Source organism: Lissotriton vulgaris, chromosome 4_2 (genome assembly GCF_964263255.1).
Source record: "Lissotriton vulgaris chromosome 4_2, aLisVul1.2, whole genome shotgun sequence".
NCBI lineage: Eukaryota > Metazoa > Chordata > Amphibia > Caudata > Salamandridae > Lissotriton > Lissotriton vulgaris.
In genome coordinates this window covers 4,725,807-4,752,500 of record NC_141692.1, presented here as the reverse complement: position 1 = coordinate 4,752,500, position 26,694 = coordinate 4,725,807, and the positions used below count along the sequence as shown (strand labels likewise).

Genomic DNA, 26,694 nt, shown 5'->3' with positions numbered 1-26,694 from the left:
GGGAGGCATCACCCTTAGCAGTGTAGTCGCCAGTACTTAAGGAGCAAACTTAGGGCAGAGGCGAGATCTTGATGTTTGTTTCCCTCCAGAGGCGGAAAGCCGGGAGGTGTGCTGTGTGCCTTGCTACTTTGTGTGTGTGACTTCTCAGCGGTGCCACTGTTTTTAATTCGGCGCATTTAAACTTCACTCTAAATCTCACCTTGCACTTTGTTGAAAGCTCAGCAGCTTTAACTTCTGTTCCCCGCTTTCGGGTGGAGCTCAGCCGAGTCAGGTGCTGAGACCCACGGACCCGGGCGGTCGAACTCGGCAGCAGCCATCTTTGGTGGGAGGCATCACCCTTAGCAGTGTGGTCGCCAGTACTTAAGGAGCAAACTTAGGGCAGGCGCGAGATCTTGCTGTTTGTTTCCCTCCTGAGGCGGAAAGCCGGGAGGTGTGCTGTGTGCCTTGCTACTTTGTGTGTGTGACTTCTCAGCGGTGCCACTGTTTTTAATTTGGCGCTTTTAAACTTCACTCTAAAACTCGCCTTGCACTTTGTTGAAAGCTCGGCAGTTTTAACTTCTGTTCCCTCCTTTCGGGTGGAGCTCCGCTGAGTCAGGTGCTGAGACCCACGGACCCGGGCGGTCGGACTCGGCAGCGGCCATCTTTGGTGGGAGGCATCACCCTTAGCGGTCTAGTCGCCAGTACTTAAGGAGACGGGCATGCCTCCGCGCAGCGGACGCGCCGTACCAGTGCCGGAGTCGCGCCAGAGTCCAGCCCATCTGCGCCCGTCAGCGCTGAGGAAGCGCCAGTGGCCAGGGAGGCTGATGATACACATTTTCATGTCTCAGTAAGTCCTCTCTACTCCTTATGTGCACTACAGCTCTTAACCCCCCCTGGCAGCCTTGTCATCATAAGTCCTCACCCGAGAACTTACTCAAAGCTTTTAAGTGCCGCTGTAATGAGAATTCTGCCACCTCTGACCTCTCACATAAACTGTCCTTGCCCAAGAAGCAAGATCCTTTCCTACCAGGTAAGGAAACTGGGTTTCTCATTAATGCACGCTTGTTAGTCAAGAACAACATTGCGTTCAGAGATTTCATCTCTGATAGAAATCCCTCATGGGTTTTCATCACTGAAACTTGGACCTCCGACTTTTCCGAGCCTGAGCTGTTAAATGCTATCCCCGAGGCATATGCCCTGTCTAGAATGGACAGAGTGGGTCGCAGAGGGGGAGGGCTGGGCATACTGTATAAAACCTCTATAAGATGCCGGACCGAGCCCCTCCCCTCCCCTCCGGACCTTTTCCAGGCGATGTACTCTGTGCTTAACCCTTCCCATACTGTGTCTTTCACCAGCAGTTTGGTCTTCAGGCCCCCTGGTCTTAGGTCTACTTTCAGTCATGAACTACTGAAAGTTTTGGAACCCTATGTTGATAGACCCAACATGGCCATTCTCGGAGAGATTTCAATTTCCATCTGGAAAATTCGAATTCCTGTGATACCGCTCTCCTGTTAGATTCCCTGGCCTCCTGTGGATTGGTACAAGAGTAAGAAACCCCACTCATTCAGCTGGACACACCCTGGACGGAGTCTTCACCAACGATTCCAGGCTAGAAATAGCCCTCCCCCTCCCTTTGTCCTGGTCTGACCATATGGCCGTTCCTTTCGAATTTACATCTCCTCACCTTGCTGTGCTCATACTAGATTCCAGCAAGTGGGTACTGAAAAGGAATTTCAGGGATTTGAATAATGAGACACTGGCACCCTGGATGTCTAGCCTTAGGCACCTCTCCATGAGGGATACCGACACGGCTGCCCATGACCTCTCTAACACCATTGCAAGCGCCGTGGATATCCTTGCCCCGTTTAAACATCACTATTCCGCCAGGAAACGTCCTTCGGCTCCCTGGCACTCTGATTCCCTCAGACTACTAAGGCAGGGCTGCAGAAAACGAGAGACTCTGGAGGTTACACCTCGACCCAAGGGAGAAAAAAAACACAAATGCCTGCTCAAGGGGTACAAAACCACAGTGCCGACGGAAAAGAAAATGTACTTTGGAAAGCTGACTGCTTCTCTTAGCTCACCGAGGGAACTGTTTAAAATTGTAGATTCCCTGTCTCTCCTTCAGTCACCAGATTCCACAGTGCCTACCCAAGAATTGTGTGATCAGATTTCCATTTTTTTTTCACACTAAGATAATGGACATTCACACAGCCCTTGAAGCCCCCAACCTAGACTCAGAGAGCTCACCCCTCCCTGTGTCAGCTCCACAGGAAAGACAGCCCCTTGAATTCTGCAGCACCCTCTCTAAATCCCCCCCTGACACTAGAACTACTGAATCTGCTTTTGGATAAGCTTAAATCCGGATCCTCTTTAGACCCTTGCCCTTTGAGACTTCTCAAAGAGTCTAGGGAGGTAGTGTTGCCTCCTCTCCTGGAGGTGATGAACTTGGCACTCTCCAAAGGTGTTTTTCCCACATCGTGGAAAATGGCGATAGTCAAGCCCCTCCTAAAGAAGGCCACCCTAGATCCTGGGATCTTGAAGAATTTTCGCCCCATTTCCCTGCTTCCTGCCCCGCAAAGATGCTCGAGGCCCATCTCAATCATCATCTGAGTGCCTCCCTGGATAAATCTAGTCTGCTGGACCCCTCTCAGCATGGATTCCGGAGGGCACATAGCACTGAATCCGCCCTTACTGTGGTTGTCAATACCATCCGTGCTAAGGTCGACAGTGGCCAGACTACTCTTCTGGTCCTGCTCGACCTTACAGCCGCATTTAACACCCTGTACCCCTCCATTCTGGCTGCCTGCCTCAGTAAGATTAGAGTGAATGGACCAGCGCTAAGCCTCTTGACATCTTTTCTTGATCAGCGAAAACAGAGGGTCACGTTGGGTGACTTCCTCTCCCCTGTCAAGCCTGGGCAGTGTGAGGTTCCTCAGGGCTCATCCCCGAGCCCCACACTTTTTAACATCTATGTGGCCCCACTCGCCAGGCTTGTGAGATCGTTCGGACTGGAAGTATTATCATATGCCAACGACACCCAGATTATGGTCTCTCTCTTTCCCAATCAGTGAATATCACGGCCCTTAATTTCAGAAACTGCATGGAAGCAGTTGCAGGCTGGATGATCAAGAACTTCCTGAAATTAAACGGGGACAAAACCGAAGTTCTTGTCTTCGGATCCAAACAGGAGATCTGGTCTATGGACTGGTGGCCCTCTGCTCTTGGAGCCTGCCCTTTCCCTCCCAATCTGCCCACAACATAGGTGTTATTCTAGACATCACGCTCTCTTTTGACAAGCAAGTCAGCAGGACGGTCTCAACCTGCTGTGGTGCCCTAAGAATCATGAGAAAGATTGCACATTACCTTTCGTTTGAAGCCCGAAAACAGGTCACGGTGGCTTTTATTTCCTCAAGGTTGAACTATTGCAATGCACTATAATTAGGCATAAACAAAAGGCTGGTCCAACACCTTCAAATAGTGCAGAATGCGGCAGCCAGGTTTGTGGTTGATGCCCCTAGGCGCTCCTCTGGATCCTCATCAGGAGAGATTTGCACTGGCTTCCAATGCAGGCCAGGATTAATTTTAAAGCCCTGTGCCTCACTCACTGGGCTTTACATGGGTTTGGAGCTGAAGATATTAGGTCCCTTGTGTCCCTCTATGCCCCTGGTAGGGTCCACCGCTCGCCCAGTAACAATCTTCTCTCTGTTCCCCGAGTCGGTAAGGCCAGATGGGGATCGAGGGCCTTCTTCTTCATCGCCCGTAGACTGTGGACCATGCTTCCAGCTGAGCTCAAGGATCAAACATCCCATTCGCTCTTCCACAAATCATTAAAGACCTGGCTCTTCTCTGAAGCCTACTTGTAGCTGCTGCACCTCTTCTTTTATCATACAGCTGTACCATCTTATGCGCCTTGATGTCTATGGGCTAAGTTGCGCTCTACAAATCCTCCCTCACTCGATCTTAGAAAAATGGGAATACATTGAAGAAGAGAAAGCTCTGTCAACCCCAATACCACTACCACAATGCCAATACCAATAATTCACCTAGGGATAAAACCAGATAATCACAGGAAAATATTACTTTCCTCTCTCCCAGCACTAAATGGAGTTATCCTAAATGGATGGACAGAAGGAGATATTCCTGAGGCCTGGATGAGAAAAAGCAACTTCAGTTAATCGATTCAAGATTACAGATTCTAGATTACATGATTTTCTGCCAAGATTTATTCAGGAGAGCATTAAAATTGAATTCAAAATTCACTCAGGAAAGCGATCATGCAATATTATATCTCAAAACAAAAATAATATTGCAACCTATCTCTCCATGGTCTATCACGCATTTGCACAGTACCGTAGTTGTGATGTGAACCAGGTTCAATGGTGGTTAACATGGAATTCAACAACAATCAATATTTAAATTCTGCAATTGTCACTGCCCAAGTATTACAGACTCCCATTTCCTTAGACCCAATAATAAATCTCAAATTAGCCCTTATCAAAAAGTGCTATCCCTGCAGTATATCCCAAAACGCTGGAAATCCCAAGCAGGAAATCGCAAAACAAAGAACCTAGACAAGGGCTCAATTGCACTAAATAAACTAATTGATTTACAATTTCTACATTTTTTAGAGATTAGACACCAAAAAATCAAAAACATAAAGAATCGCCACCAGAGGGAAAAAGAAAAAAATGAAGAAATCAACAGGATCAAAACTGGGTTGATATCCAGGTAGCAACTAAACAAAAAAACTATCGGGCATACAGCAGCTTAATTGCCAAAGAAACAGGAATGAAGAAATTGCTGCAAGCCTCACCAGTTCCCCCAACCAAATGGGAAAGATATCTAAACGATTTATATCATTTAAACTTGAGGCAGGAAAGCTCGAATCAAGCAACAAGCAAAACAGGAAAAAACATCCAAGATATCTGTGCTCCTGCAGCTCAGCAAACAGAATACCACATAAAGAATGCCAGGTCTTCTGCTGAAAAGGGGACCAGATCAGATCCTGATAAATGAACTTTAAAGCAAACAAGAAGAATGGAGTACTTTTTTAACCCCCCTCTATTGTAATTGCTATGCTACCAGAGAAATCCCTAAATCATGGATTGGGAGAATTGTGATCCCAATCTACGAAAAGGGTCCCAGGTTGCTGCCTTGCAATTATCGACACATTGCCTTGTTGGATGCTACAGTTAAAATCTTTGCAGCAAGCGACCTGGAACATCTGAAGGACTGGGCTCTCTCAAGTGGAGTGATCCCAATAAATCATGCTGGGTTCTGACAAACATGCTCATTGAAAGTGGGCTGCAACATGTCTTACAGTATTATGGCTAATTTACAGGCATTTTTATGGGCAATTAACAGGCTCTGTAGGTATGATTGCCTATAACTAACAACATTTGGCTTATTGGGGTCTAGTAATAGCATATGCATACCGATTATGCCACATTTTGTAGTTATGTTGATACTACACATCACCACAATATTATACAGGGTTGTGTATTAAAAGAGAGAGGGAGTTTTCGTGAGCGATGAGGGTTTTACTTTATATGTGGGCACTATGGTTGTGTTTTTAACATTAAGAGGAGTTAATACGCCATACTAAGTTAGGATTGGTGGTTTTGTCTCCTCTCCAGAGCGGTGCCTCCGTCGCCCTGAGCTGTTGCCAGGTGGGGTGAGGCTTTTCCTCCATACACTTGAGGTAAGGCTCAATGGAGTGTGTCTAATTCACTACTCTGAGTGTATCTGATGGCAAATTATAGCCACATAGACTTTCCAAAGACAAATTACAACTGTAATCCAAGACTGTTTTTATATACCTCTTATATCTCTTATAGATCTTTCCAAGAGGCAAGAGAAATGTTCATTGTGAGAAGCTACACTCACAACGTATCCTTTATTGTTTATCATTTTATCACATCACTGTTGAATTGCAGTAGCATTCTATATTCAAGAGGTCCTGACGAAAGCACTAGGTTTATTTCTACCTGTTTGTGCTGAAACATGTTGACCAACTCTTCTGAATGGACGGTTATCTATTGAATCCACCCCTATTGCACTGTTTTTAATGTTTGTTCCGATCAGACACGAATAAAGTTGCAGTCTGATTCCGCTTCAATTTTAGACTCACATCACACCTTCTTTTGCACTGCACTTTCTTCCCATACACTCTTTACATCACATTTGCTTGCATCTGTATTGATTAACACTTTGAAAACATCCTTGGGCTCCTCCATCACTAGGGTGCAGTGTTAGCCCTATAAAGGAGACCCAGATGATGAAGCATGTCACCGGGACCGGTGAGTGATGGGAATCCGTACAAATTTTGCGTATTTCTTTGATCAGTCTAGGCAGTCGTTAGTTGTTCTTTGTTCCTTTGTTTGTTGACCGCAGGTATTTTTTTGTATTTTCTGATTAGCTAGTATCGGGCTGTATATCCTGCAGAGTTGGTAAACATTGGCCTCTGACCCTACTCCATTTTTTGATGTGTTTTGTTCTGATAAAAACACTCTGTTACCGGCAACATAGCGGTGCTACAACCAGTAAAAGATAAATATGTTGTGGCAAAATCGCAAGTCGTCTATTCTGTCATTGTAGACTTTTTGACAGCGTTTGATAGAGTAGGCAGATCTGCACTCTTGTTAAAATTTAGGAAATTAGGAATACCAAATAATCCCAAACATAACTAAAATTAAAATTGTTTCCTTCAGAGGAAGAAAACAACATATAAAATTCTACTGGACATTAGGGGGAAAAAGAATGCACATATTTACGGCCAATATTTACACAAACATTACAAAATTCACCTCATCTACAGCATTTGGGCAGCAAAGCAGATGTACACGTCGGGGCTCTTCAACGCTTATATTGCTCTCTCGGCACAGGCACTTTCAACCCCTTTTACAGGTTTATAGTTAAAAAATTCCACCATTTTATCGTATGCATTTGAATATATTCCAATAAAACAGTGGGAACAAACACAAACTAAAGAAGGGAAAATACTTCATAAATGGATCTAAGTTCATCAGGCAGTTCTTGCAATATTTTGTTATGGCTCAGGATTCTCCCTTTAAAAACATTAACCTCCAGATGGAACCACATTGAAAATGTCTCTAGTATTTGTGATCTCTGTAATGAAGGATTGCAAGGTTTACATCATGTTCTGTTTGTATGCACAAATCAGATATTAGTTGAGGCCATACACCGGTACTTAAAACCAATTCAAACTTGATGTAATATTTCTTCAGTGCAAGGCCTTATTTTGCTTCTCAAATCACTGTCTGATGAATTTCTGTGTTATAATTATTTTTACATTTTTTAAAACTTTTTTAAAATTGTATTGAAATGATCATCCTACTAATGTTTTATAACAAAAGCATTTTAAAAATGTGTTGTTCTCAGTAACGAACTAAATCCAATAAATAAACTTGAACTTGTACCCCATATCATTATTGGTGAATCTGGTGACATGATATTGCAGCTCCAGTTCTTTACCAGGATTCAGACATGGCAGGCAAGGTCATCCTTGGCAGGACCTGACACACTTTGAACACTACTCTCCAGTTAGTTGCTTGACTCCACACAGGTTTCTGAAGCCTGGCATCATGTGAATGACATTTGTGCTGCATGTGGATGAAACCTCCAATGTGTAGGCTGGATATTATTCTTAAATGAGGGAAGCTTGCTTTGCTACTGCCCATTTGGTACTTTCATTGTAATACTGAAGGATCACAATAGTTTTTCAATCATTTTATTAAGTTGTAATTGCATAAAGGAAATTAATAACATTTTAGGTAAAACAATGACATTATACGCTCACTCAAGAAAACAGTACCTGAAGGGATTGTCACCCATTACTTACTGTGGGGCATATTATCAAGAAACAGAGTTAAAATTATCGCTGCTTTAGCGGAAGAAAACTGCCGCTAAAGCGGCGATAATGGGCTTGATAATATGCGCTTGAGAATTTCAATAGAAGCCCATGTTCTGGTGTCAACATGGGCTTCTATTGGAATTCTCTACGGCATTTTATAAGGCCCATTATCGCCACTTTAGGTGCAGTTTAATGCCACTTAAGCGGTGATAATTGTAACTCTGTGCTTGATAATATGCCCCTTTATCTTCCCTACATTGCTACAATATATCACCATGTCACTTTACAGTGGTTCCTTCTTGTGAGATCAGGGTTCAAATCCTAGAAAGCAGATATTTCTTTCCTTCATAACGATAATCTTTTCTCCATCATACCACCTGTGTTTCAAGGCATCTACATAGGAAGATGTCACCTTTAGGGCCATCAAGATCATTGTTTTCCATGACGCAGATCCCAACCTGAAAACACGATAATGTGTCAAAATCTTATCTTAAAATGTCAACGCTTTATGATTTCCAAATTTGTCCATCAAATGCCCACAAAAGGCATTTACTCAATTACCAACAGTTCTCAATGGCATCGCTAATGTATTGCCAAAACATTGGGATTTTAGTCAGTCTTGCACAATGCCATTTCTCTTCCTCCAGTAGTACATAACACTGGTTGGTTCTCTGAGACAAATTATCTCTAGAGGTCCAGGACCCTTACCAAAATGCCCACTATTAATATAAACACAGCAGCCATGAAAAGCAGTCCACGTCCAAAAATCAGCATCATCTTAGGCACTGTTTCGTTTTTGATTGGATCCATTGGTTCAGATTGGTTTGTCAAAGGTAACTGGACCAGGTGTGGCCCATTTTGGTCATAATGGGGAAAATCAAAAACATTCTGGCAATGTTCTTCCCCTGTAAAACATGAACACAACATATGTTAGAATAAGTAAATGTCTATCAACTATTCAAAGTTGTCTAAACTGAATACTCACACAATACAAATAAAATAGATAAGTGAAGAGTCTGTGAGTTTAGAATTCCTCTGACAGACACTTGGGCGAGACTCAAATGACAATTGCATTTATTTTTTATTTTTTATAAGTCCAGGAATAGTTTAAAAACTTTCTCACAAACATCTGGTATTAAATAATACATTACACACTAATATATTCTGTTCACTTAAGCATTTTACAGGAGTGTGTATTCAGGATGTGTAAAGAGTTAAGATTACATGCATCTAATGAATGTGTGTGCTTTCAAAGGTATGGCGTCGAGGGTGTGACTCATCAGTGTATTGGGCAGTTGGCTGTATCATGACTCAGGATTGGTGACTTTCAAGAGCGCTATTGTCTCAAAAAGAGGTCGCTCTTACATCTGCTAGAGAAACATGTGTCCTTCATGTAGTAAACACCTGCACAGAAGTGTATGCTTTATTAAATACAGACGTGCCCTGGAATTTTAGGGAGTTAATTTAGACTATCTTTAATGTGTCCTCGAGTAGGGGGTTAGCTTACTTTTTTAAAGTTATAAGCATTGGCCTTGTGACTTCTGTAGAAACTATATTTAGTGTCTTGTCAGTGTTTTTTCATTCGATTTTTTTCCAGCATCTTTGGTGAATTGTCCTTAATGCTCACATTAGTTGCTGGTGTGCTTGTATTCATTTGTTTACTTAAATATGGATGCACATTTTGCAGCAGACGACAATATTTCTCGGCTGTTACTGGTCCGCAACCGAATGCTTCGTTACTATGGAGCGCTGCCTCTTGCAACGTTGAGTGCAGCTTATGGATTATCATTTCAATTCTCCTTTTTCACATGCGTTCAACCTGTCTTCCATTGCCTGAGCTGCGATTTCGACTGGGCCCTGGATTTGTGTCTCTGCAGTACGACGTCTCCCAACGCGGATTATGATCAGCTGATGAGCCCCTTAGTTGCTCATGAATTGCTCTGTTCTGGCCACGGGATTATGGCCTTAGCAGCGAAACATGGAATAATGGGACGTTGGAATTTTTTTGCAGTGGCGCATGACTTCTTGGCACGCAGTTACATTGAAGATGACCCGAGTTTTCCTCTGATGGTGATAGAGGCTCCGGTGGTTGAGAAACATGTATGTTCATTCCCACTATTGAATTGGATGGCTGAAATGTTTTCAGATGAGAACAATGACTTCCTGTTGGAGGCTGTTGCTACATACTGTGCTTATACGCTGGTGGAATAAGACTGTTTGATTTTTATACCTATTCTTTATTATGTAGTTACTACTTTTTATCAAAGATTGAATCTTTTTTTTGCACAATTGAACTTGACTCTGCTTTTTAGGCTTGGAGTCTGCGTTCATAATTTGCCCATGTTTACATTATGTGCTTTGGTCAAGAAAATGTGTCGTGGGCTGAGCCTTGCACTCACACCGTATTAAGTTAGCATGGGTTTTTAGAAGCTTAAACGCCATTTTTGTTTTCCTGCTCTGGTTTGTACACAACACACACTTGAAATATTGTTTAGAGAAGGCTGAGTATTTTGCTTCATATCAGAATAATTTGATATACTACATTTGTAGACTGTGTCGCTATTTTAGTGTGTATAGTGAGAGCATGAAACATCAAGGTTATGTTGGATACTGTGTGTGTTATTTGGAATGATCTTCGCACGTTTGAACCATAGGAGATATGCAGCTGTGGCATCTCTTATACTTGCGCGTTTAGTATTGAAGTGTGCAGGCATGATTACACACAGTTTGAGAACATTCGTATCTTAACAGTTTGTGTAGAACTCAATGTGATCCACTACTGCTGAGTAACAGAGGTATGGGTCTGCCTATGTAGTCATATGTGATCTTCTGTAGTTATAAACAAACCTGCTAAGTAGTAAGGGTGAAATTTAGGTATATTTTAAATCTGTTTCCCTTTTGGGTTATAGGATGCTTTCTCCCTTTGTATTTTATGGAATAGTAACAATGCTGACAACTTTGTTTCTGAGAACATGTTTGCTTGTATTATGTAAGGTACTGGGCATGAGATTACGGTGTTAGAAATAAACATTTCAAAGTTGCAGGTGTGTTTATTAAGTGCTTGTTTTGGACTTGTGTAAGAATGTAACAAAAGAGTGCTCTTGTTATCTACCTTACCTGAGGTAACCTAAGTCGCATGTTGTGGGTTGATATATATATATATATATATATATATATATATATATATATATATATATATATATATATATATATATATAAAAAAAACCTACTGGCGGTCGCCAGTAGGTAGTTATATTTAGGACCTATTATCCATAGGAAATCCGCAACATTCTATTCCCAATAAATTTGGGCTGATTGATGAATCTTTGCAAATTGTACCAAACTTTTGGCCAGCTCTGGTCCGCTCCTATCCTGAAAGTTTCACAGTAATTCGTCAAGCGGGGCAGAGAAAAAAGGGGATCCCAAAACGTGTTTTCCCCATGCAATTTCCTATAACATCTTTAGCCACTGCTACAGCTCGAACTGCTGAATGGAATTACGCCTAATTTGGCAAGGAGCTAGCCCTCAGTTCAGACTCTTGCATTTTGCTGAAATGGTGTCAATCTGTTTAGTAGTTCCTGAGAAAATTACAGTTAAAATCATTTATATTTCTATGGGCGTGGTGGATCTGCGGATTCTGCGCGCATTGTCATCGTACTATAACTGCATCCTTCCGATCATGCGCTGAAGGCTAATTGGCTGTCAAGTGCTTGTCAACATTCAGAACCAGGAACTGTTGGCAGCCATTTTGTGCCTCGGTAGAAGCGAGGCTGGGAAAGTCAGTAGAATATGTGTGCAAAACGTAGAAAGGGGGCAAGGTAGAAATAATTGTACCCTCTAGACCTGCTAAGTGGGCCCCGAAAGGACCCCCAGTGCCCACCATTTAAAAAAAAAAAGATCTGGCAGGTCTGTATATGTGGCGCACACACTGCCGTAAAATAAATAAAATAAAACTGAGCTTTTTTATAATTAATCCCCAGGGGGGCTAAATACTGGGAGCAAAATTAAAAAATTTTATGAGGGGCCCTGAGGGGCCTCCCATCTCCGGAGATCGTCACACCCCGGGGCTAAAATAAAGTGGTGGGGGAGGGGTCCAAGGTCCCCAAAGCTGCGGGGACCACCACCCCCTGGGGCTTTATGTACTGTGGGAGGGGGACTGTGTGGCCCCCCTTCTGGAGCACTTGAGGGCCCCATTATCCCCCGGGACTACAAAAAAAATTGTTGGGGGGCTGCAAGGTCTCCAAACCCCGGGGACCACCACTCCCCGGGCTTTATGTATTGTGGGAGGGCATGCTCCTGCAGTGTCCCAGGGTGTCCATCCTGCCCTCCCGTTGCAAGGAAATCTGTTCTCTCTTTTAAAATCTAGATCAGATTGCTTTTTCACATGGGGAGCTGCATGTTAGTAGTTCTCCATGTTGAAAAGCAATGGGGAAGAAAGGATTCCTGTCTGGCGAACAGACCCCTCAGCAGAGAGGCAGGGCGGCAGGAGAAGCAGCGCGAGGGACTCGCTGTCCCGGGAAGCATCAGCGCTAGCCAGCCCCGCCCCCTCCTACCGGGCGCATTCAAAATCACCTTGCGTCTCCCGCTCCTGAATGGCCCTCACTGTCTACCTTTAGGGGAAAGGAGAAGACCCCAGTCAGTAGGGGAGGCAGGGGCAGGCAGGCAGACCACCCAAAACCGATTCACAGAAGGCACGGGAACTCACACCAATACCTTAACTTTGCTTTCTGAGTTACCACAGCATGTATCTCCTAGCCAACATACTTCTAGAAGGTCAGAGGTGTGTGGGGTGGCCCTTAGTAATCGTTATTCCTCCCTCTCTGGGTTAGAGGACACAGACTGACTACCTGCCCCATCATTGCCATACACAGGAGAAGCTTCGGTCCCTGAATTAGTTGACACATGCAGGCTATTGAGCTGGAATGTGGCGGGTGTTAGAGTGAAAAGGGCAGACAAATTATGGCTCACCTTTATTTCTAAGTATGATATTGTAGCTCTTCAAGAATCTTGGGACACATCTCCTAGTTTTTGTTTGGATGGTTTTTCGAGCTTTGTTGTGCCGGCTCTCCCGAGTGCGGCGGGTAGAGCCAAAGGTGGGCTGATTCTGCTTTTCTCGCTAAAACTTAAGGGGGCCCTAAAGGTAATCAAACATGCCTCACCAAATTTACTAATAGTTGAAAGAGTGATTTCCCCGACTCAGAAAACTCTGTTTATTAATTTTTATAATGCCGGAATCCAGGAAAATAGCAATGATAAATTATCCTAGATTCCTTTCTGTCATTAGTCAGTCTAGATAAATACACTAAAATCGATCTCGTTCTTATGGGCAATTTTAACATTCATCCGTGCAGTTTGTTGTCTGGTTTAAATCATTCCCAGGGGCAGTGTGGTTTAGAGGGCATGCACTTCGAGCACACTAAATGTGGAGAGGCTCTGGAGGAGTTATTGGCTAACGCCAATCTAACTGAACCGCTTAGCGGTATGGGAGGACCGAGACTTATCACCTACAAAGGTTCGTCACCTGGATCCATTATTGACTATATATTTGTGTCTACCGGGATACTACACAGAGTTGCATCATATAGGACTCTGACCTCCACATTTAGTGATCATAATCCCCGTTTCACTGGAAGTACACTGGGGTGATTCCATCAGACCCAGGCCTGATTCAGTTAAAACTAGGCCAGGAACCTTAAGAGCAGTGGACCAGGGCAGACGGCTTAAGTGGGTAAACGTGGTCCCTGAAGATTTTTATGATGAACTGTTTCCCAAAATTAATGGCTCTGTGGCAACCTGTCAAAATCCTAGAGCGTCAAAGCATGAAATAATGGGGGCCTACGAAGACATCTGCTTAAAATATCAATACAGTTAACAGTTGGACTGGGCCAGGGTCCAAAAAATCACTGTCGCTGGTTCGACTCTAACTGCTCAAAACCTCATAGAGCCCTTTTGGCTGCTTTAAACCATAAACCAAGAAATAGGGAGGTGATTGCTACCCTAAGGAGAGATTATAAGAGGGCCATTAGAGAGCGTAAAGAGGGAATTAAGCAAGCCGCATGGGAGAAGTAGCTCTCCGTGGACGTCTTGCGGGACAGTCGCCTATTCTGGTCAGTGATAAATGAGCCCTTGATCTCTGGCCAGGACAATACGCTCACGGATTGCGTCATCCCAGACGACAAGTGGCTCGCCCATTTTAAATCTGTGTATGGGGATTTAGCATCTGCCCCCTCAACTTCCCAACTGATAACTACAGAGTATGACCGCTATCTCTTACTCAGGAGGAGATGGAGAAAGCCATCCTAGAAACATCCAAAAATAAAGCCCCAGGGCCAGATGAAGTGCAAGCAGATTTCTATCGTCATTCCCCTAAGCTGTGGGCAGGAGTGCTAGCAAAAGTCTTTACAGCTGCCAATAGCAAAGCAATTCCAACTTCTTGGGCCACCTCAATAATAGTACCTATCTTTAAAAAATGTCAAAGGGAGGATCCTGGGTGTTATAGACCGATATCCCTTCTAGACTCTGCCATTAAAATTCTGGGCAGAGTCCTTTTGGTGAAATTAAGGGATAGTATGGTAAGCTGTGGGGGCCTATCCAACATCCAGTATGGGTTCAGGGAGGAGAGAGGTACGGTCGAGCAGTGTTCAAATTTGCATCTTTTGATTGCAAAATACACTGTAGCCAAGGAGGGGTCGCTATTTCTGTCCTTCATGGACCTCTCCTCGGCCTTCGACCTAGTGAACAGAACCAAACTCTGGGCAATCCTCCTTGAGATTGGTATTGAGGGGCCTTTGGTAACCTTCATGGCATCACTCCACCAGGAGCTGTTCGCAAAGGTTAGAGTCACCAAGGAGGGCAGGTGTATGACCCCTTTCAAATCTATGCGAGGGGTGCGCCAGGGTTGCATCCTGGCCCCCCTCCTTTTTACCATCTATATCAAAGGCCTAAGTAATCACCTGGAGGCAGTACAGGGGGACGTCCCGCGTATAGGAGAGGCAAAAATACCTGCCCTCCTATACGCGGATGATGCAGTTCTCATAGCCCGCACTGGTATTGGGTTGCAACATCTGCTGGATGCATTCGGGTCTTTTATGGACCAACTTGATTTAAAGGTAAATGTCACCAAATCCCACACCATGGTGGTTGGTCCTCATTGTAAAAAGGCAAAATCTAAAATTTTTAGATGTAAGGGCAATGTGGTGTCAAGAATGGCCGTTTTTCCTTACCTAGGAGTGCACTTTGATGAGAGAGGCTCATGGGGGCCACAGGTTCGAGCCAGGGGTTTAGCGGTGGCGAGATCAACTGCAGCACTGATGGGGTTTTCCAAAAGGTTGGGGGCCAGGCCGATGGAGGCCATGAAAAAAATCTACAACATCAAATGCTTGGCTATCGCTGTTCATGGTTCCGCCTTATGGGGTCATGTAAACCATGAAATAATCCAGAAGGTGTAAAACAGGTTCCTACGATCTCTGCTCTCTGTTCCTCAGTCCACTCTGACTTTTTCAACCCATATGGAGGTGGGCTTGGACTTTGTTTCAGACAGGTTGAGGCTGGCGCCGATAACATTCTGGCTCAAGACATGGCTTAACAGCAAATTATCTCTTAACCGCGCAATCTTGGCCGACGTTATGTCCCTAGATCACTCAAATAAGGTGCCCTGGCTGGAATACCAACTCCCTCCAACTCAATGCTGGAAAAATGGAGATCCTGTTTTTCAACTCACCATCCCCTCTGGATTCTAGCATCTGGTGCCCAGAAGACCTGAGCCTAGCCCCCACCCCTAAAGACTCGGTAAGAAACCTAGGAGTACGCTGGGACAACCAACTTAGCTTCAACATCCAGGTACAAACTGTAGCAGCCTCCTGCTTCGCAAAGATCAAAACCATAAAACAACTTATCAATTACCTGCCGGTGGACTGCCGTAAGACTGTGATCCAGGCACTGATAACATCCCATCTTGATTACGCCAATGCCCTCTACCTTGGTATCACAGCAGGCCTCTGCCACAAACTTCAGACGGTCCAGAACGCCGCCGCCCGGCTGGTAGAGAGAATCCCTGCTAGACACCATATCTCCCCACACCTCCGCAAACTGCACTGGCTGCCCATAGCCAAAAATGTGTGTTTAAGGCCATGACACTGGCCTTCCGAGCATCCAAAGGCAGTGGGTCAGCACACCTGAAAAACACTCTGCGACCCTATTCCAACTCAAGGACCTTAAGCTCCAATACTCTTCATTTTCTGGCAACCTCCCGATTTAAACGCTCCCGTGCAGGTGGAAAAACCTTTGAGGTCTGTACCACTCAGCACTGGAACAAGCTCCCCCTAGCCCTACGCACCTGTCCAACAGAATCAGCCTTTCGTAAATCCCTGAAAACACATCTATTCTCTTCTTAAAGCTGGATATCGGACCCTCTGGCCTCAACTTTCAGAGTTCTCAGCGCCGGGACGCCCTGTTGGAGCCGCTGCGCGCTTTACAAAATACTCAAATAAATAAATAAATACATTAGAAGATCTTTAGCCGAGCTGGGTCGCCCGGAACATTTCCAATTTCCCTCCTGCATTAAGAGAGAAGACATTAGAATGATTAAAAAGCAATTTTTGGAGGGGACGAGAGCGGCACGTGAGGAAGGGGAATTGAGGAAGCCGACTGTTAGATCACATTACTTGCTTCTGCAGTCTTCCTCAATGGAGCCATATCTTGGTATTGTCACCAAACCGTTCCACAGGTTCTTATTGACCAAGTTTAGTTTTAATTTGATTCATTTTCATTTAGGTATTTATCCCAAATGGGTTAAACCAGAGGCAGCTCCGCTTTGAAAATGTGATGATGTGTCTATACAAAATACCACACACTTTATAATGTTTTGAAGGTTTTTTGCTGTTGAAACTGCCAACTTTTTGTTACCAATCCTGAGAACTGAGGGCTTCACTCAAGTGAAGCCTGCTGTAATGTACTTGCAGTTCTTAGGCAGCACTTTTGTTATATTTAGCGTAGCAAACTTTTTGGTAGCTGCATCTAGAACTAAATCACGCAAAACATGAATATTTTGGTAACTTTGTGGTCGCCTCTGTGGTTTTTCCCTAGTGTAATGACATTTTTATAATAAATTTTTTGTAGAAATTTTAAAAATCGTCCAAAAAACATAAACTGTCTCATTTATGTGTTATACTGTATTTTCAAAAAAATATGTCTGTAAATATTTTATGCCTTTTATGATTTTAACAAATCGAATAAAGTGTATTTGACTGACTGACTGACTGACTGACAATGGTGGCTTCCAATTGCACAGAAGTTGAGCACCAAAGGCGCTGAAGTCGTGCACCCTACAGATTATGAGTCGTGCATCCAGCGCGTGCATACCAGGGGGCTGCACTGAGCGTTGTGCTGGGTGCGCGACTTTTAATTTTACCGTAAAAAAATAGCCCCATCAGTAATTTCTATTATCCCTGGGGACCCTATCCCCCGGGTCTTAAAAGAAATGTTGGGGACTATGACTATTAACTGGACTTTTGCAGGACTGACTCAGTAGTCTGCAAGGGGTTAGAGGACCGCATACATTGTGAACATTTGACTGTATCACTTCTTGTCTCAATGCCGGACTCATTCTGCAAGTGCATAGACAGTGACTGGGTTCCTAGAGTACTAGTAATTGACAGCAGGATATGTTTATAAGTGCTTATATTTCAGCAGGGAGATTAGATTAGGACATGCTTCTGTCAGGATGATTGTAGGAGTGGACACAGACTCACGGTATGATTCCAGACAAGCATGACTATTACCTGGATATTTGCAGGACTGACTCAGTAGTCTGCAATGGGTTAGGGGACCGCATACATTGTGCACATTTGATTGTACCACTGCTTGTCTCAATGCCTGAGTCATTCTGCAAGTGTATATACAGTGACTGGGTTCCTGGAGTGCTATTAGTTGACTGCAGGATGAGTTTGTAAGCACGTATGTTTCAGCGGAGAGATTACAAAAGGACATGCTTCTGTCAGTATGATTGTAGGAGTGGGCACAGACTCACAGTGTGATTCCACACAAGCATGACTATTACCTAGACTTTTGCAGGACTGACTCAGTGTCTGCAAGGGGTTAGGGGACCGCATACATTGTGCATATTTGACTGTACCTCTGCTTGTCTCAATGCCTGACTCATTCAGCAAGTGCATATACAGTGACTGGGTTCCTGGAGTGCTATTAGTTGACTGCAGGATAAGTTTACAAGCACTTATGTTTCAGCGGAGAGATTACATAAGGACATGCTTCTGTCAGGATTATTGTGGGAGTGAAAACAGACTCACAGTGTAATTCCAGACAAGCATGACTATTACCTGGACTTTTGCAGGACTGACTCAGAAGTATGTAAGGGGTTAGAGGACCGCATACATTGTGCACATTTGACTGTACCACTTCTTGTCTCAATGCCTGACTCATTCTGCAAGTGCATAGACAGTGACTGGGTTCCTAGAGTACTAGAAATTGACAGCAGGATAAGTTTATAAGCGCTTATGTTTCAGCAGAGACATTAGATTAGGACTTGCTTTCGTCAGGATGATTGTAGGAGTAGACACATGCTCACAGTATGATTCCACACAAGTATGACTATCACCTTGACTTTTGCAGGACTGACTCAGTAGTCTGAAAGGGGTTAGGGGAATGTATACATTGTGCATATTTGACTGTACCACTGCTTGGCTCAATGCCTGACTCATTCAGCAAGTGCATATACAGTAACTAAGTTCCTAGAGTGCTATTAGGTGACTGCAGGATAAGTTTATAAGCTCCTATGTTTCAGCAGAGAGATTAGATTAGGACATGCTTTCGTCAGGATGATTGTAGGAGTGGACACAGACTCACAGTATGATTCCTGACAAGCGTTACTATTACCTTGACTTTTGCAGGACGGACTCAGTAGTCTGCAATGTGTTAGGGGACCCCATACATTGTGCACATTTGACTGTACCACTGCTTGTTAAGCATGGGCGTAAAATCCGTTTTGCTGGCGAATTTGTGGATTTTTGACGATTTAGCTTTCCGCGAATCGCGCAAATTTGCACAATAATCGGCAAATTCGCAAGCTACGAATTATTTTGCTTGGTCGCGCTTAAAAAATACAATATCTTGCGCAGGGCGTTGACTCTGAGTCCGCAGAGTTGTTTTTCTACCGGTTTTGCGTGTGCTGCGACATTTTCGATCTTGCTGCGTGATCGCGCGAGAGTTTTTCGAACCCAATTACGTCATCGCGGCTTGCCATCTTGCACAGCAAGAGTTTGACAACGCGAGTACGTCATAAAGGCCCGCGATCACGCATTGCGGGAGTAAACAATGCCGAACACGTAGATGCTGCGTGCAGCTGACTTCCGGCGGGAGATTTGAACAGCTTGCGTTCCCGAAATTGCAAAAATTGCAATTCTGCACAAGAAATCCACTGCAGGAAGCATAAACCTTGTGAAAATGATGATTTTGATCAGAATGACTCCTCAGATTGACATTTGGCTGCACATTTTGGTGCAGGAGTCCATTTTTTTGGGTGGGGTGGGAGGAAGAAAGCGCCCCAGATTCTCCAACTTCCTGTTCCTGTCCAGCAAGCTGCTCCCAGTGCTTTGTCCATGCCCTGGTCAATTTTCATTTGGCTGTGGAGCTGGAAGGATTACTTTTTGTGGCTGCTGCTGGATATTTGTATTTGAGGACTTTTTGGACTATGGAGTTTGGATCCCTTTTGGACTTGAGATTTTACAAGTAAGTTGGTGTTGTTTGTTTGGGGCATTGCAGTTGAGGCAACTCCAGTTATAAAACTTTTTTCACAACTTTCACAAAATATATATTGTGGTGGGTAGTCATGGTATCCAGTAGGCCCAGGGTTAGTCATGGGTGCATGATGCAACTGTTTCTGTGATTTTTTTAAAACTTAATTCTCATTTATGTCATGGAATTTTAGCTCACTGTTATATGTTGATTTTTTTTAATTTTGGGGTGCCTGTAAAGCCTCACTAGCCAGTAGGCCCAGGGGTAGTGATTGGTGCATGGACCAAGTCTTTCTGTGGGCTGTCTAGAATTTAAACATCATTGAGGTCATGGATGGCATTGGATTGTGGTGATTTCTGTGTGTTTTTTGAGTTTTGGGGGTGGTGTTGTGGCCTGGCCATGTGAGTGGGGGCCATTTTGAGGCCTGGTCCAGGCAGGGCCTGGCCATGTGGTGGGGTCAAGGGGCCATTTTGAAGCCAGGCAGTGTGCTCAGGCCTGCTCCCAGTTTGCCTTGCTTTCAACCATTATGCCCAGGGGTACTCAGTGGTGCATGGACCTAGTCTTTCTGTGGGGTGTATTGAATTTAAACATCATTGAGGGCATGGATGGCATTGGATTGTGGTGATTTTTGTGTGTTTTTTGACTTTTTGGGGTGTTTAACTGATGTTCCTCTGGCTTACATTGCTTTTAGGTGCACAAGAGAACCACCAGTGCCAGGAAGAAGTCCTGTAACGGTGTGTGCAGCACAACGTCACATGACGTCACGTGTGGCCACAGACAAGACAACTCTGCAACTCGTGCAACTGCGGCTTGCTGTTCTGACATCTCAAGAAGATGGCCCCAAAGAAAGTTGGCCGTAGCGCCTCAGCGAAAAAAGTTGCCAGTGCCACTGCCAGTAAGAAGGAACAGAAGAAGCCATTGGCACCACCTACCGAGGAGACTGGTGTGCCCACCAACACCTTTTTTGAGGATAAAAAACTACGCCTGCAGCAGCGGTGTCCGCCGGGGACCAAGCTGGAAGCAGCACCTCCGCTTCATTGGGCTCAGTGCTACCACACAAACTTAGGTCTAAGACGATGAGTGCTGCTGCGGCAGCCATTTTGGTTGTTCAATCACCAACGCCGGGTGTAACTCAGCTAACGAGTGTTCAACAACCATAGCAGCAACGACAACCACACATGCAACTAGTACAAGTGCAAGTGCATGGGCAAGGAGAGGCGCAAGGAGAGGCGCAAGTGGAGCCGCAAGGAGAGGCACAAGTAGAGGCGCAAGGAGAGGCGCAAGTAGAGGCGCAAGGAGAGGCGCATGGACAGGTGCATGGAGAGGTGCAACTAGAGGTTCATGGAGCGGCACAACTGCCTACAACGCTTGTTCCTCCAGAAGTAGGGGCACATCAGCAAATTTATATTCAAGAGGAGGTTTCATTCGAGAAAGCCACTGCTCCTGATGATGATTATCCATTGTCTTCCAGATCCCCAGCAAGAAAAAGGTCAAGGAGGGATACTACTACTACTACAAATTTTTCTTCAAGCCCCCTTTATTCTGATGACCTGGATCGTGATTGAAACCCAGCCATGCAGTCTGAGAGTGATGAGCCTAAAAGGTAGTTAAGCCTAAAAGGAAGGCTCCCGCAAAGCTTCGACCTATGGGTGATGACGACGAACAAGAAGTGGTGTCTTCTGCTGCTGATGAACAGTCTGACGATGACCCAGTCATCACAGTCGTCACTCCAGCCCCAGCGGGCGTGCAGCAGAGACACATTTTGACCCTATCCCGAATGGCTGCTGAGCGGGATATGGGCAGCGTGGCACTGGTACCACCACCGTTAACTACAACATCAACACGACATACAGCTTCCATTTTTTTTAGTCAGAAGGGCCGGCATGGACCTCCATCCAGCTCAACCTCAAGTAGTGGTGCTGTAAGTGAACAACAGAAACAAATTCAGCCACGCCCATCCTCCACTTCATCTGGCATTGAAAGTCAAAGTAGCACCTCCACCTTCAGCAGACATCACCAGTCCCTAGTTTGGGTCTTCTTTACTGTTAGCCAAAGGGCGGAAAACATGGTCGTTTGTTCGATTTGTAAAACATTAGTTAGTCGGGGTAAGCTTGGTACCAACTATGGTACCGGAGGCCAGAGAGGTCATCTCAAGCAACACCACACTATCATTTGGGAAGCACACATGAGGAAGATCGAGGAAGGCAAAAGAAAAACAAATCCAAATGTATCCCTTAATATTGCATCTAATGATGACAAGAGGCTGATTGTGCAGGGGGGAAGTGAAGAAGCAACAGACATTTTTTCTGGTATACCCAGTACCCCTGGCAGCAGCAATGCAGTGGTATCGCCCACACCCTTTACCCCTGCAACATCTATGAGGCACACTGAGTGTGGGAGAGACACCAATGCGAAAAACTACATCAATGGGCCTAACTGGTTTGAAGATGTCATCATCATCATCATCACGTAAAATGATCCAGCCCACCATTCGCGCAATGTTGTGGTCGGAGGCGCAATTTGAACGCAACCACCCAACGGTACATCTGTATAACGCAAAGCTGGCTAAAATGCTAGCTCTGGACCTTCTCCCTTTTTCTTTCGTGGAAGGGGTGGGGTTTCTAGAATTAGTGGCAACAGTCTGCCCTAATTGGAAGGTTCCTAGCCGGTCCTATTTTGCCAGAGTTGCGGTTCCAGCACTACATCAAGATGTGCTGGAGGTGATTGGGGCAGCTTTGCAGAAGACTGTTGTTCACACTATCCTCTTGACAACAGACATGTGGACCAGTTGCCAAGCCCTTGATTACATGTGCATCACTGCACACTGGGTCTCTTTTGCAGGGTCTTTTGCAGGGGTTAGAAACAAGTCAAGTGCAGTTGTTGACCTGGACATAGTTTTTCAAGCTACTCGGAAACATGCAACATTTTGGAGGAGTTTAACAGTAAGGTCTCTGAATGGCTGCAACCAAGAAATCACATAGTTGGTTATGTTTCCACGGATAATGGCAATAATATAGTTAAGGCCATGCAGCAAGGTGAATATTTCAGAGTGCCGTGTTTGGCGCACTGTATAAACCTGGTTGTGCAAGATTTCTTGAAAACTGAAAACACAGTCAAAAAGTTACTGACCACCTGCCGAAGAATCTGCACACATTTCAGCCATTCTTTTAAGGCCCGGAAGGAGCTGAGGAGCAGTCAACATGAACGTAAAGTACCAGTCAAAGGACTCATCCAGGAGGTGGCAACACGTTGGAACTCAACCTTTTACATGCTTGAGCGTCTGTCTGAGCAGTGCATGGTAATCAATGACTATGTCTTTCAACTAGGTTCTGATCATAAAGACAAGAGGCTAGAGTTGGAGGAATGGAAGCTAGTTAAAAGCCTGACAGACATGCTTCGTCCTTTTGAGGTCTTCACACGTGAAGTCAGCAGGGAGGACTGTTCTTTGGGCAAAGCTATCCCATTGCTGGTCATGCTAGAGCACCAACTGAAGGCGGTGTCTTCAACATTCAGAGATGCTGGGGAAAAAAAGCAAGACGCATATCAGTTGGCGGAGAGCTTATTAAGCCGCCTAGTTGCCAATGAAAGGCTTCAAAACATACATACTGAACAACATTACATTTGTGCCACTATTCTGGATCCATGGTACAAAAAGGCAGTGGCCAGCAAAGCGTTCATTCCTTTTGATGAAGCAGATGTTTCAAAGTACAAACATTGGCTAGCTGTGTCAGCCAGTCGGTTCAAAAAAGAGAGGCAGAAATTTCAAGGAGGCGGCAGAAGTCCAACTGAATCAGCAGGTCATCCAGCGTCAAGTTCCACTTCTGAATCTGTGGACGAAGGGAGTCACTTTCCCTCACAGACGTTAATGACACAAGCAGCAACCGTATCATCATCCTCACCTGCACTAAGCCCAGCCATAATATTGTCAGAAGTGGATTGGCTAACTCAGCAAGGGTTTGCTCGTTCCAGTGCTGCAAAGGCCACAGATGGTACGCAAAGTGGGACAACCGTGGAGAACCTTGAGTTGATGGTGCAGGCCTATCTGGATGACCCAACAGAGGTCTTTGTTAATACAAACCCATTGATGTATTGGTACAGGAAAATGGATCTATGGCCACTGATCGCCAACCTCGCTATAAATTATTTGTCTGGCCCACTCGCAAGTGTGTCTTCTGAACATGTTTTCCGTGCTGCTGGTGCCATTGTACCTTCAAAAAGGACCCGCCTTTCGGCCCAAAATGTGGAAAGGTTAACACTGATCAAGATGAATCAGCACTTGATACCACCAGATTACAAAGTACGTGAATGCACGCAGGAAGAAGAGGACACCGACTTAGGTGACGGTAGTTCTTCTCTGTTATCTGACCTACTCCTGTCTCAATTGATGGAGTTTGAGAATGAGCTCTACTTCCCTGACACCGAGACCTGAAAATGACTTCCTTTTTTTCGACCTTATTCAGTTTTATTCCTGTGTGTCTTTCTTTGTTTTGCAACTTTTACCACAACAAAACTCTAATCACCTAATCACAACAAGTCCATCAGCAGCACTGTCTTCCTCCTATATTGTTTATTGATTTGAAGGTGCCGCAGTCTGCATTCCTGAGTTTCACAAGTTCACAACTCAATCATGCTCCTTTATACTCCTCCTCCAGACTCCCCCTATCCATTTTCCTCAAGGCAGATGGATGGATTACGGCGAGTCCCCTGAAGTGGGACTGAAATTACTGACTGACTACATGCTTGCTGATTGCTGACAGAGTTACTTCTGATATTGACAGGAGAGGCTGCCCTGTGGGTCCTCACTTTCCGAAGATGATGTGGACAAAAAGTAGAACAGGTAATGAATAATTGAGAAGATGGCATGCAGTGGACAGCAATGGCTGTCTGGCTCTGATGAAACCAAATGCTGTTTGTTTTTTTGTGCATGAAATGATGATTCATATGTCTTGTCTTAGTTATTATTTAATCTTTCACACAGTAATTGTAACTCATGTCAACAACTCTGTTTTTTTTACCTTGTTTAATTATAATTGTACTTCAAATTCAGGGGCTACTAAATTGGGGCTATGTGGCTTGCTGCATAAAATTAGATATGCTTTGTCTGTCTGACAAAGAGCCTAGGTATGCTACATCAGATTGCTTCACTCAGTGGTGCCTGCCTTGACCCTTAGCATGGCACTGCCTCAAGCTTGGCCCAAACATCCGTTATGTTTTCAAAATGTGCTGTTTTTCAGTATTTCGCAAATCTTGCAAAAGTACCGGAAAATCGCAAATTCTTGAGCAGAACAGATTTTTGGCCCATGCTTGCGTCAGGGCCATGCAGACGGTCAAGGCTAAGGGTGGGCGTAAAATCCGTTTCGCGGGCGAATTTGCGGATTTTCCACAATTTCGCGATCCGCGAATCTCGCGAAATCGCGGTAAAATCCACGAATCAGCAGGACGAATTTTCAGCCAAGCAAGGGTTACAGCAGCAGGTGCAAAAGTTGAACCTAATTTCTTTGTAACCTTTTACAAAAGGGTTACAAACAAATTAACTTCAACTTGGACACCTGCTGCTAATTGCTTCCTGGCGCCTCATTGCCTACTTGCAACTATTCTCTGACCCTGCTCTGACCCTTGAAGCAGGGTCAGAGAATAGTTACAAGTAGGCAACGAGGCACCTGTCCAAGGAATTAAACCTCATCAGGAAGCACTTACAGATATAAAAAAAATGGAAGAAGGGAGAGGATGGCAAATACACCCATTTTGAGTTGTCAGGAGGGGTTAAACTAAAAGAGACCTTTACAGCACAATTTTCATATGCATTTTGCTAAAAATAAAAAGCTGTATGTTCTGTAGGGGCAACTCAGGAATCTGACCCTTCAGAGATCCGATTTAGAAAAGGGGGTGGTGATGAACAGAGTGTCTGAGTTAAACAGACCACTCTTACCCAGTCCAAAGATCAGGGCTTGATCCATCACCGTTATTTATCTCACTGCCCCATCCCAGCTCAGAACCTGGCTATATGCAAATCAGTCTGTCCCTGGCCCAGTGCATCATGGGAACAGGGCAGACTAAACTACCAAGCCAATTCTTCACGAGAAAGGAGACAAGCTACCGGGGACCGGTTTCTGGCATTTCAGCCTTCTTCGGCCCGGCTTGCTTGAATCCTGATGGAGCAGTGAGAAAGGGACTCATGTCTGAGTATACCCTGCCACACCTATAGTGGCCAAAAACGATTTAGAAAAGGGGGTGGTGATGAACAGAGTGTCTGAGTTAAACAGACCACTCTTACCCAGTCCAAAGATCAGGGCTTGATCCATCACCGTTATTTATCTCACTGCCCCATCCCAGCTCAGAACCTGGCTATATGCAAATCAGTCAGTCCCTGGCCCAGTGCATCATGGGAACAGGGCAGACTAAACTACCAAGCCAATTCTTCACCAGAAAGGAGACAAGCTACCGGGGACCCGTTTCTGGCATTTCAGCCTTCTTCGGCCCGGCTTGCTTGAATCCTGATGGAGCAGTGAGAAAGGGACTCATGTCTGAGTATACCCTGCCACACCTATAGTGGCCAAAAACGATTTAGAAAAGGGGGTGGTGATGAACAGAGTGTCTGAGTTAAACAGACCACTCTTACCCAGTCCAAAGATCAGGGCTTGATCCATCACCGTTATTTATCTCACTGCCCCATCCCAGCTCAGAACCTGGCTATATGCAAATCAGTCTGTCCCTGGCCCAGTGCATCATGGGAACAGGGCAGACTAAACTACCAAGCCAATTCTTCACCAGAAAGGAGACAAGCTACCGGGGACCGGTTTCTGGCATTTCAGCCTTCTTCGGCCCGGCTTGCTTGAATCCTGATGGAGCAGTGAGAAAGGGACTCATGTCTCAGTATACCCTGCCACACCTATAGTGGCCAAAAACGATTTAGAAAAGGGGGTGGTGATGAACAGAGTGTCTGAGTTAAACAGACCACTCTTACCCAGTTCAAAGATCAGGGCTTGATCCATCACCGTTATTTATCTCACTGCCCCATCCCAGCTCAGAACCTGGCTATATGCAAATCAGTCTGTCCCTGGCCCAGTGCATCATGGGAACAGGGCAGACTA

The 26,694-nt window shown here is 44.8% G+C and overlaps 1 protein-coding gene across 1 annotated transcript in view; it reads right to left on the bottom strand.

The window, feature by feature from the left end:
• Positions 1-8,542: 8,542 nt before the first annotated feature.
• The window catches only part of LOC147718104 (multidrug and toxin extrusion protein 2-like), a 615,385-nt gene continuing 597,233 nt past the window's right edge, over positions 8,543-26,694 (bottom strand). The window contains exon 17 of the mRNA XM_086919188.1: positions 8,543-8,760. Within this exon, the coding sequence (XP_086775314.1) occupies positions 8,543-8,760 (218 nt within the window). The remainder of the gene's footprint in view (positions 8,761-26,694) is intronic.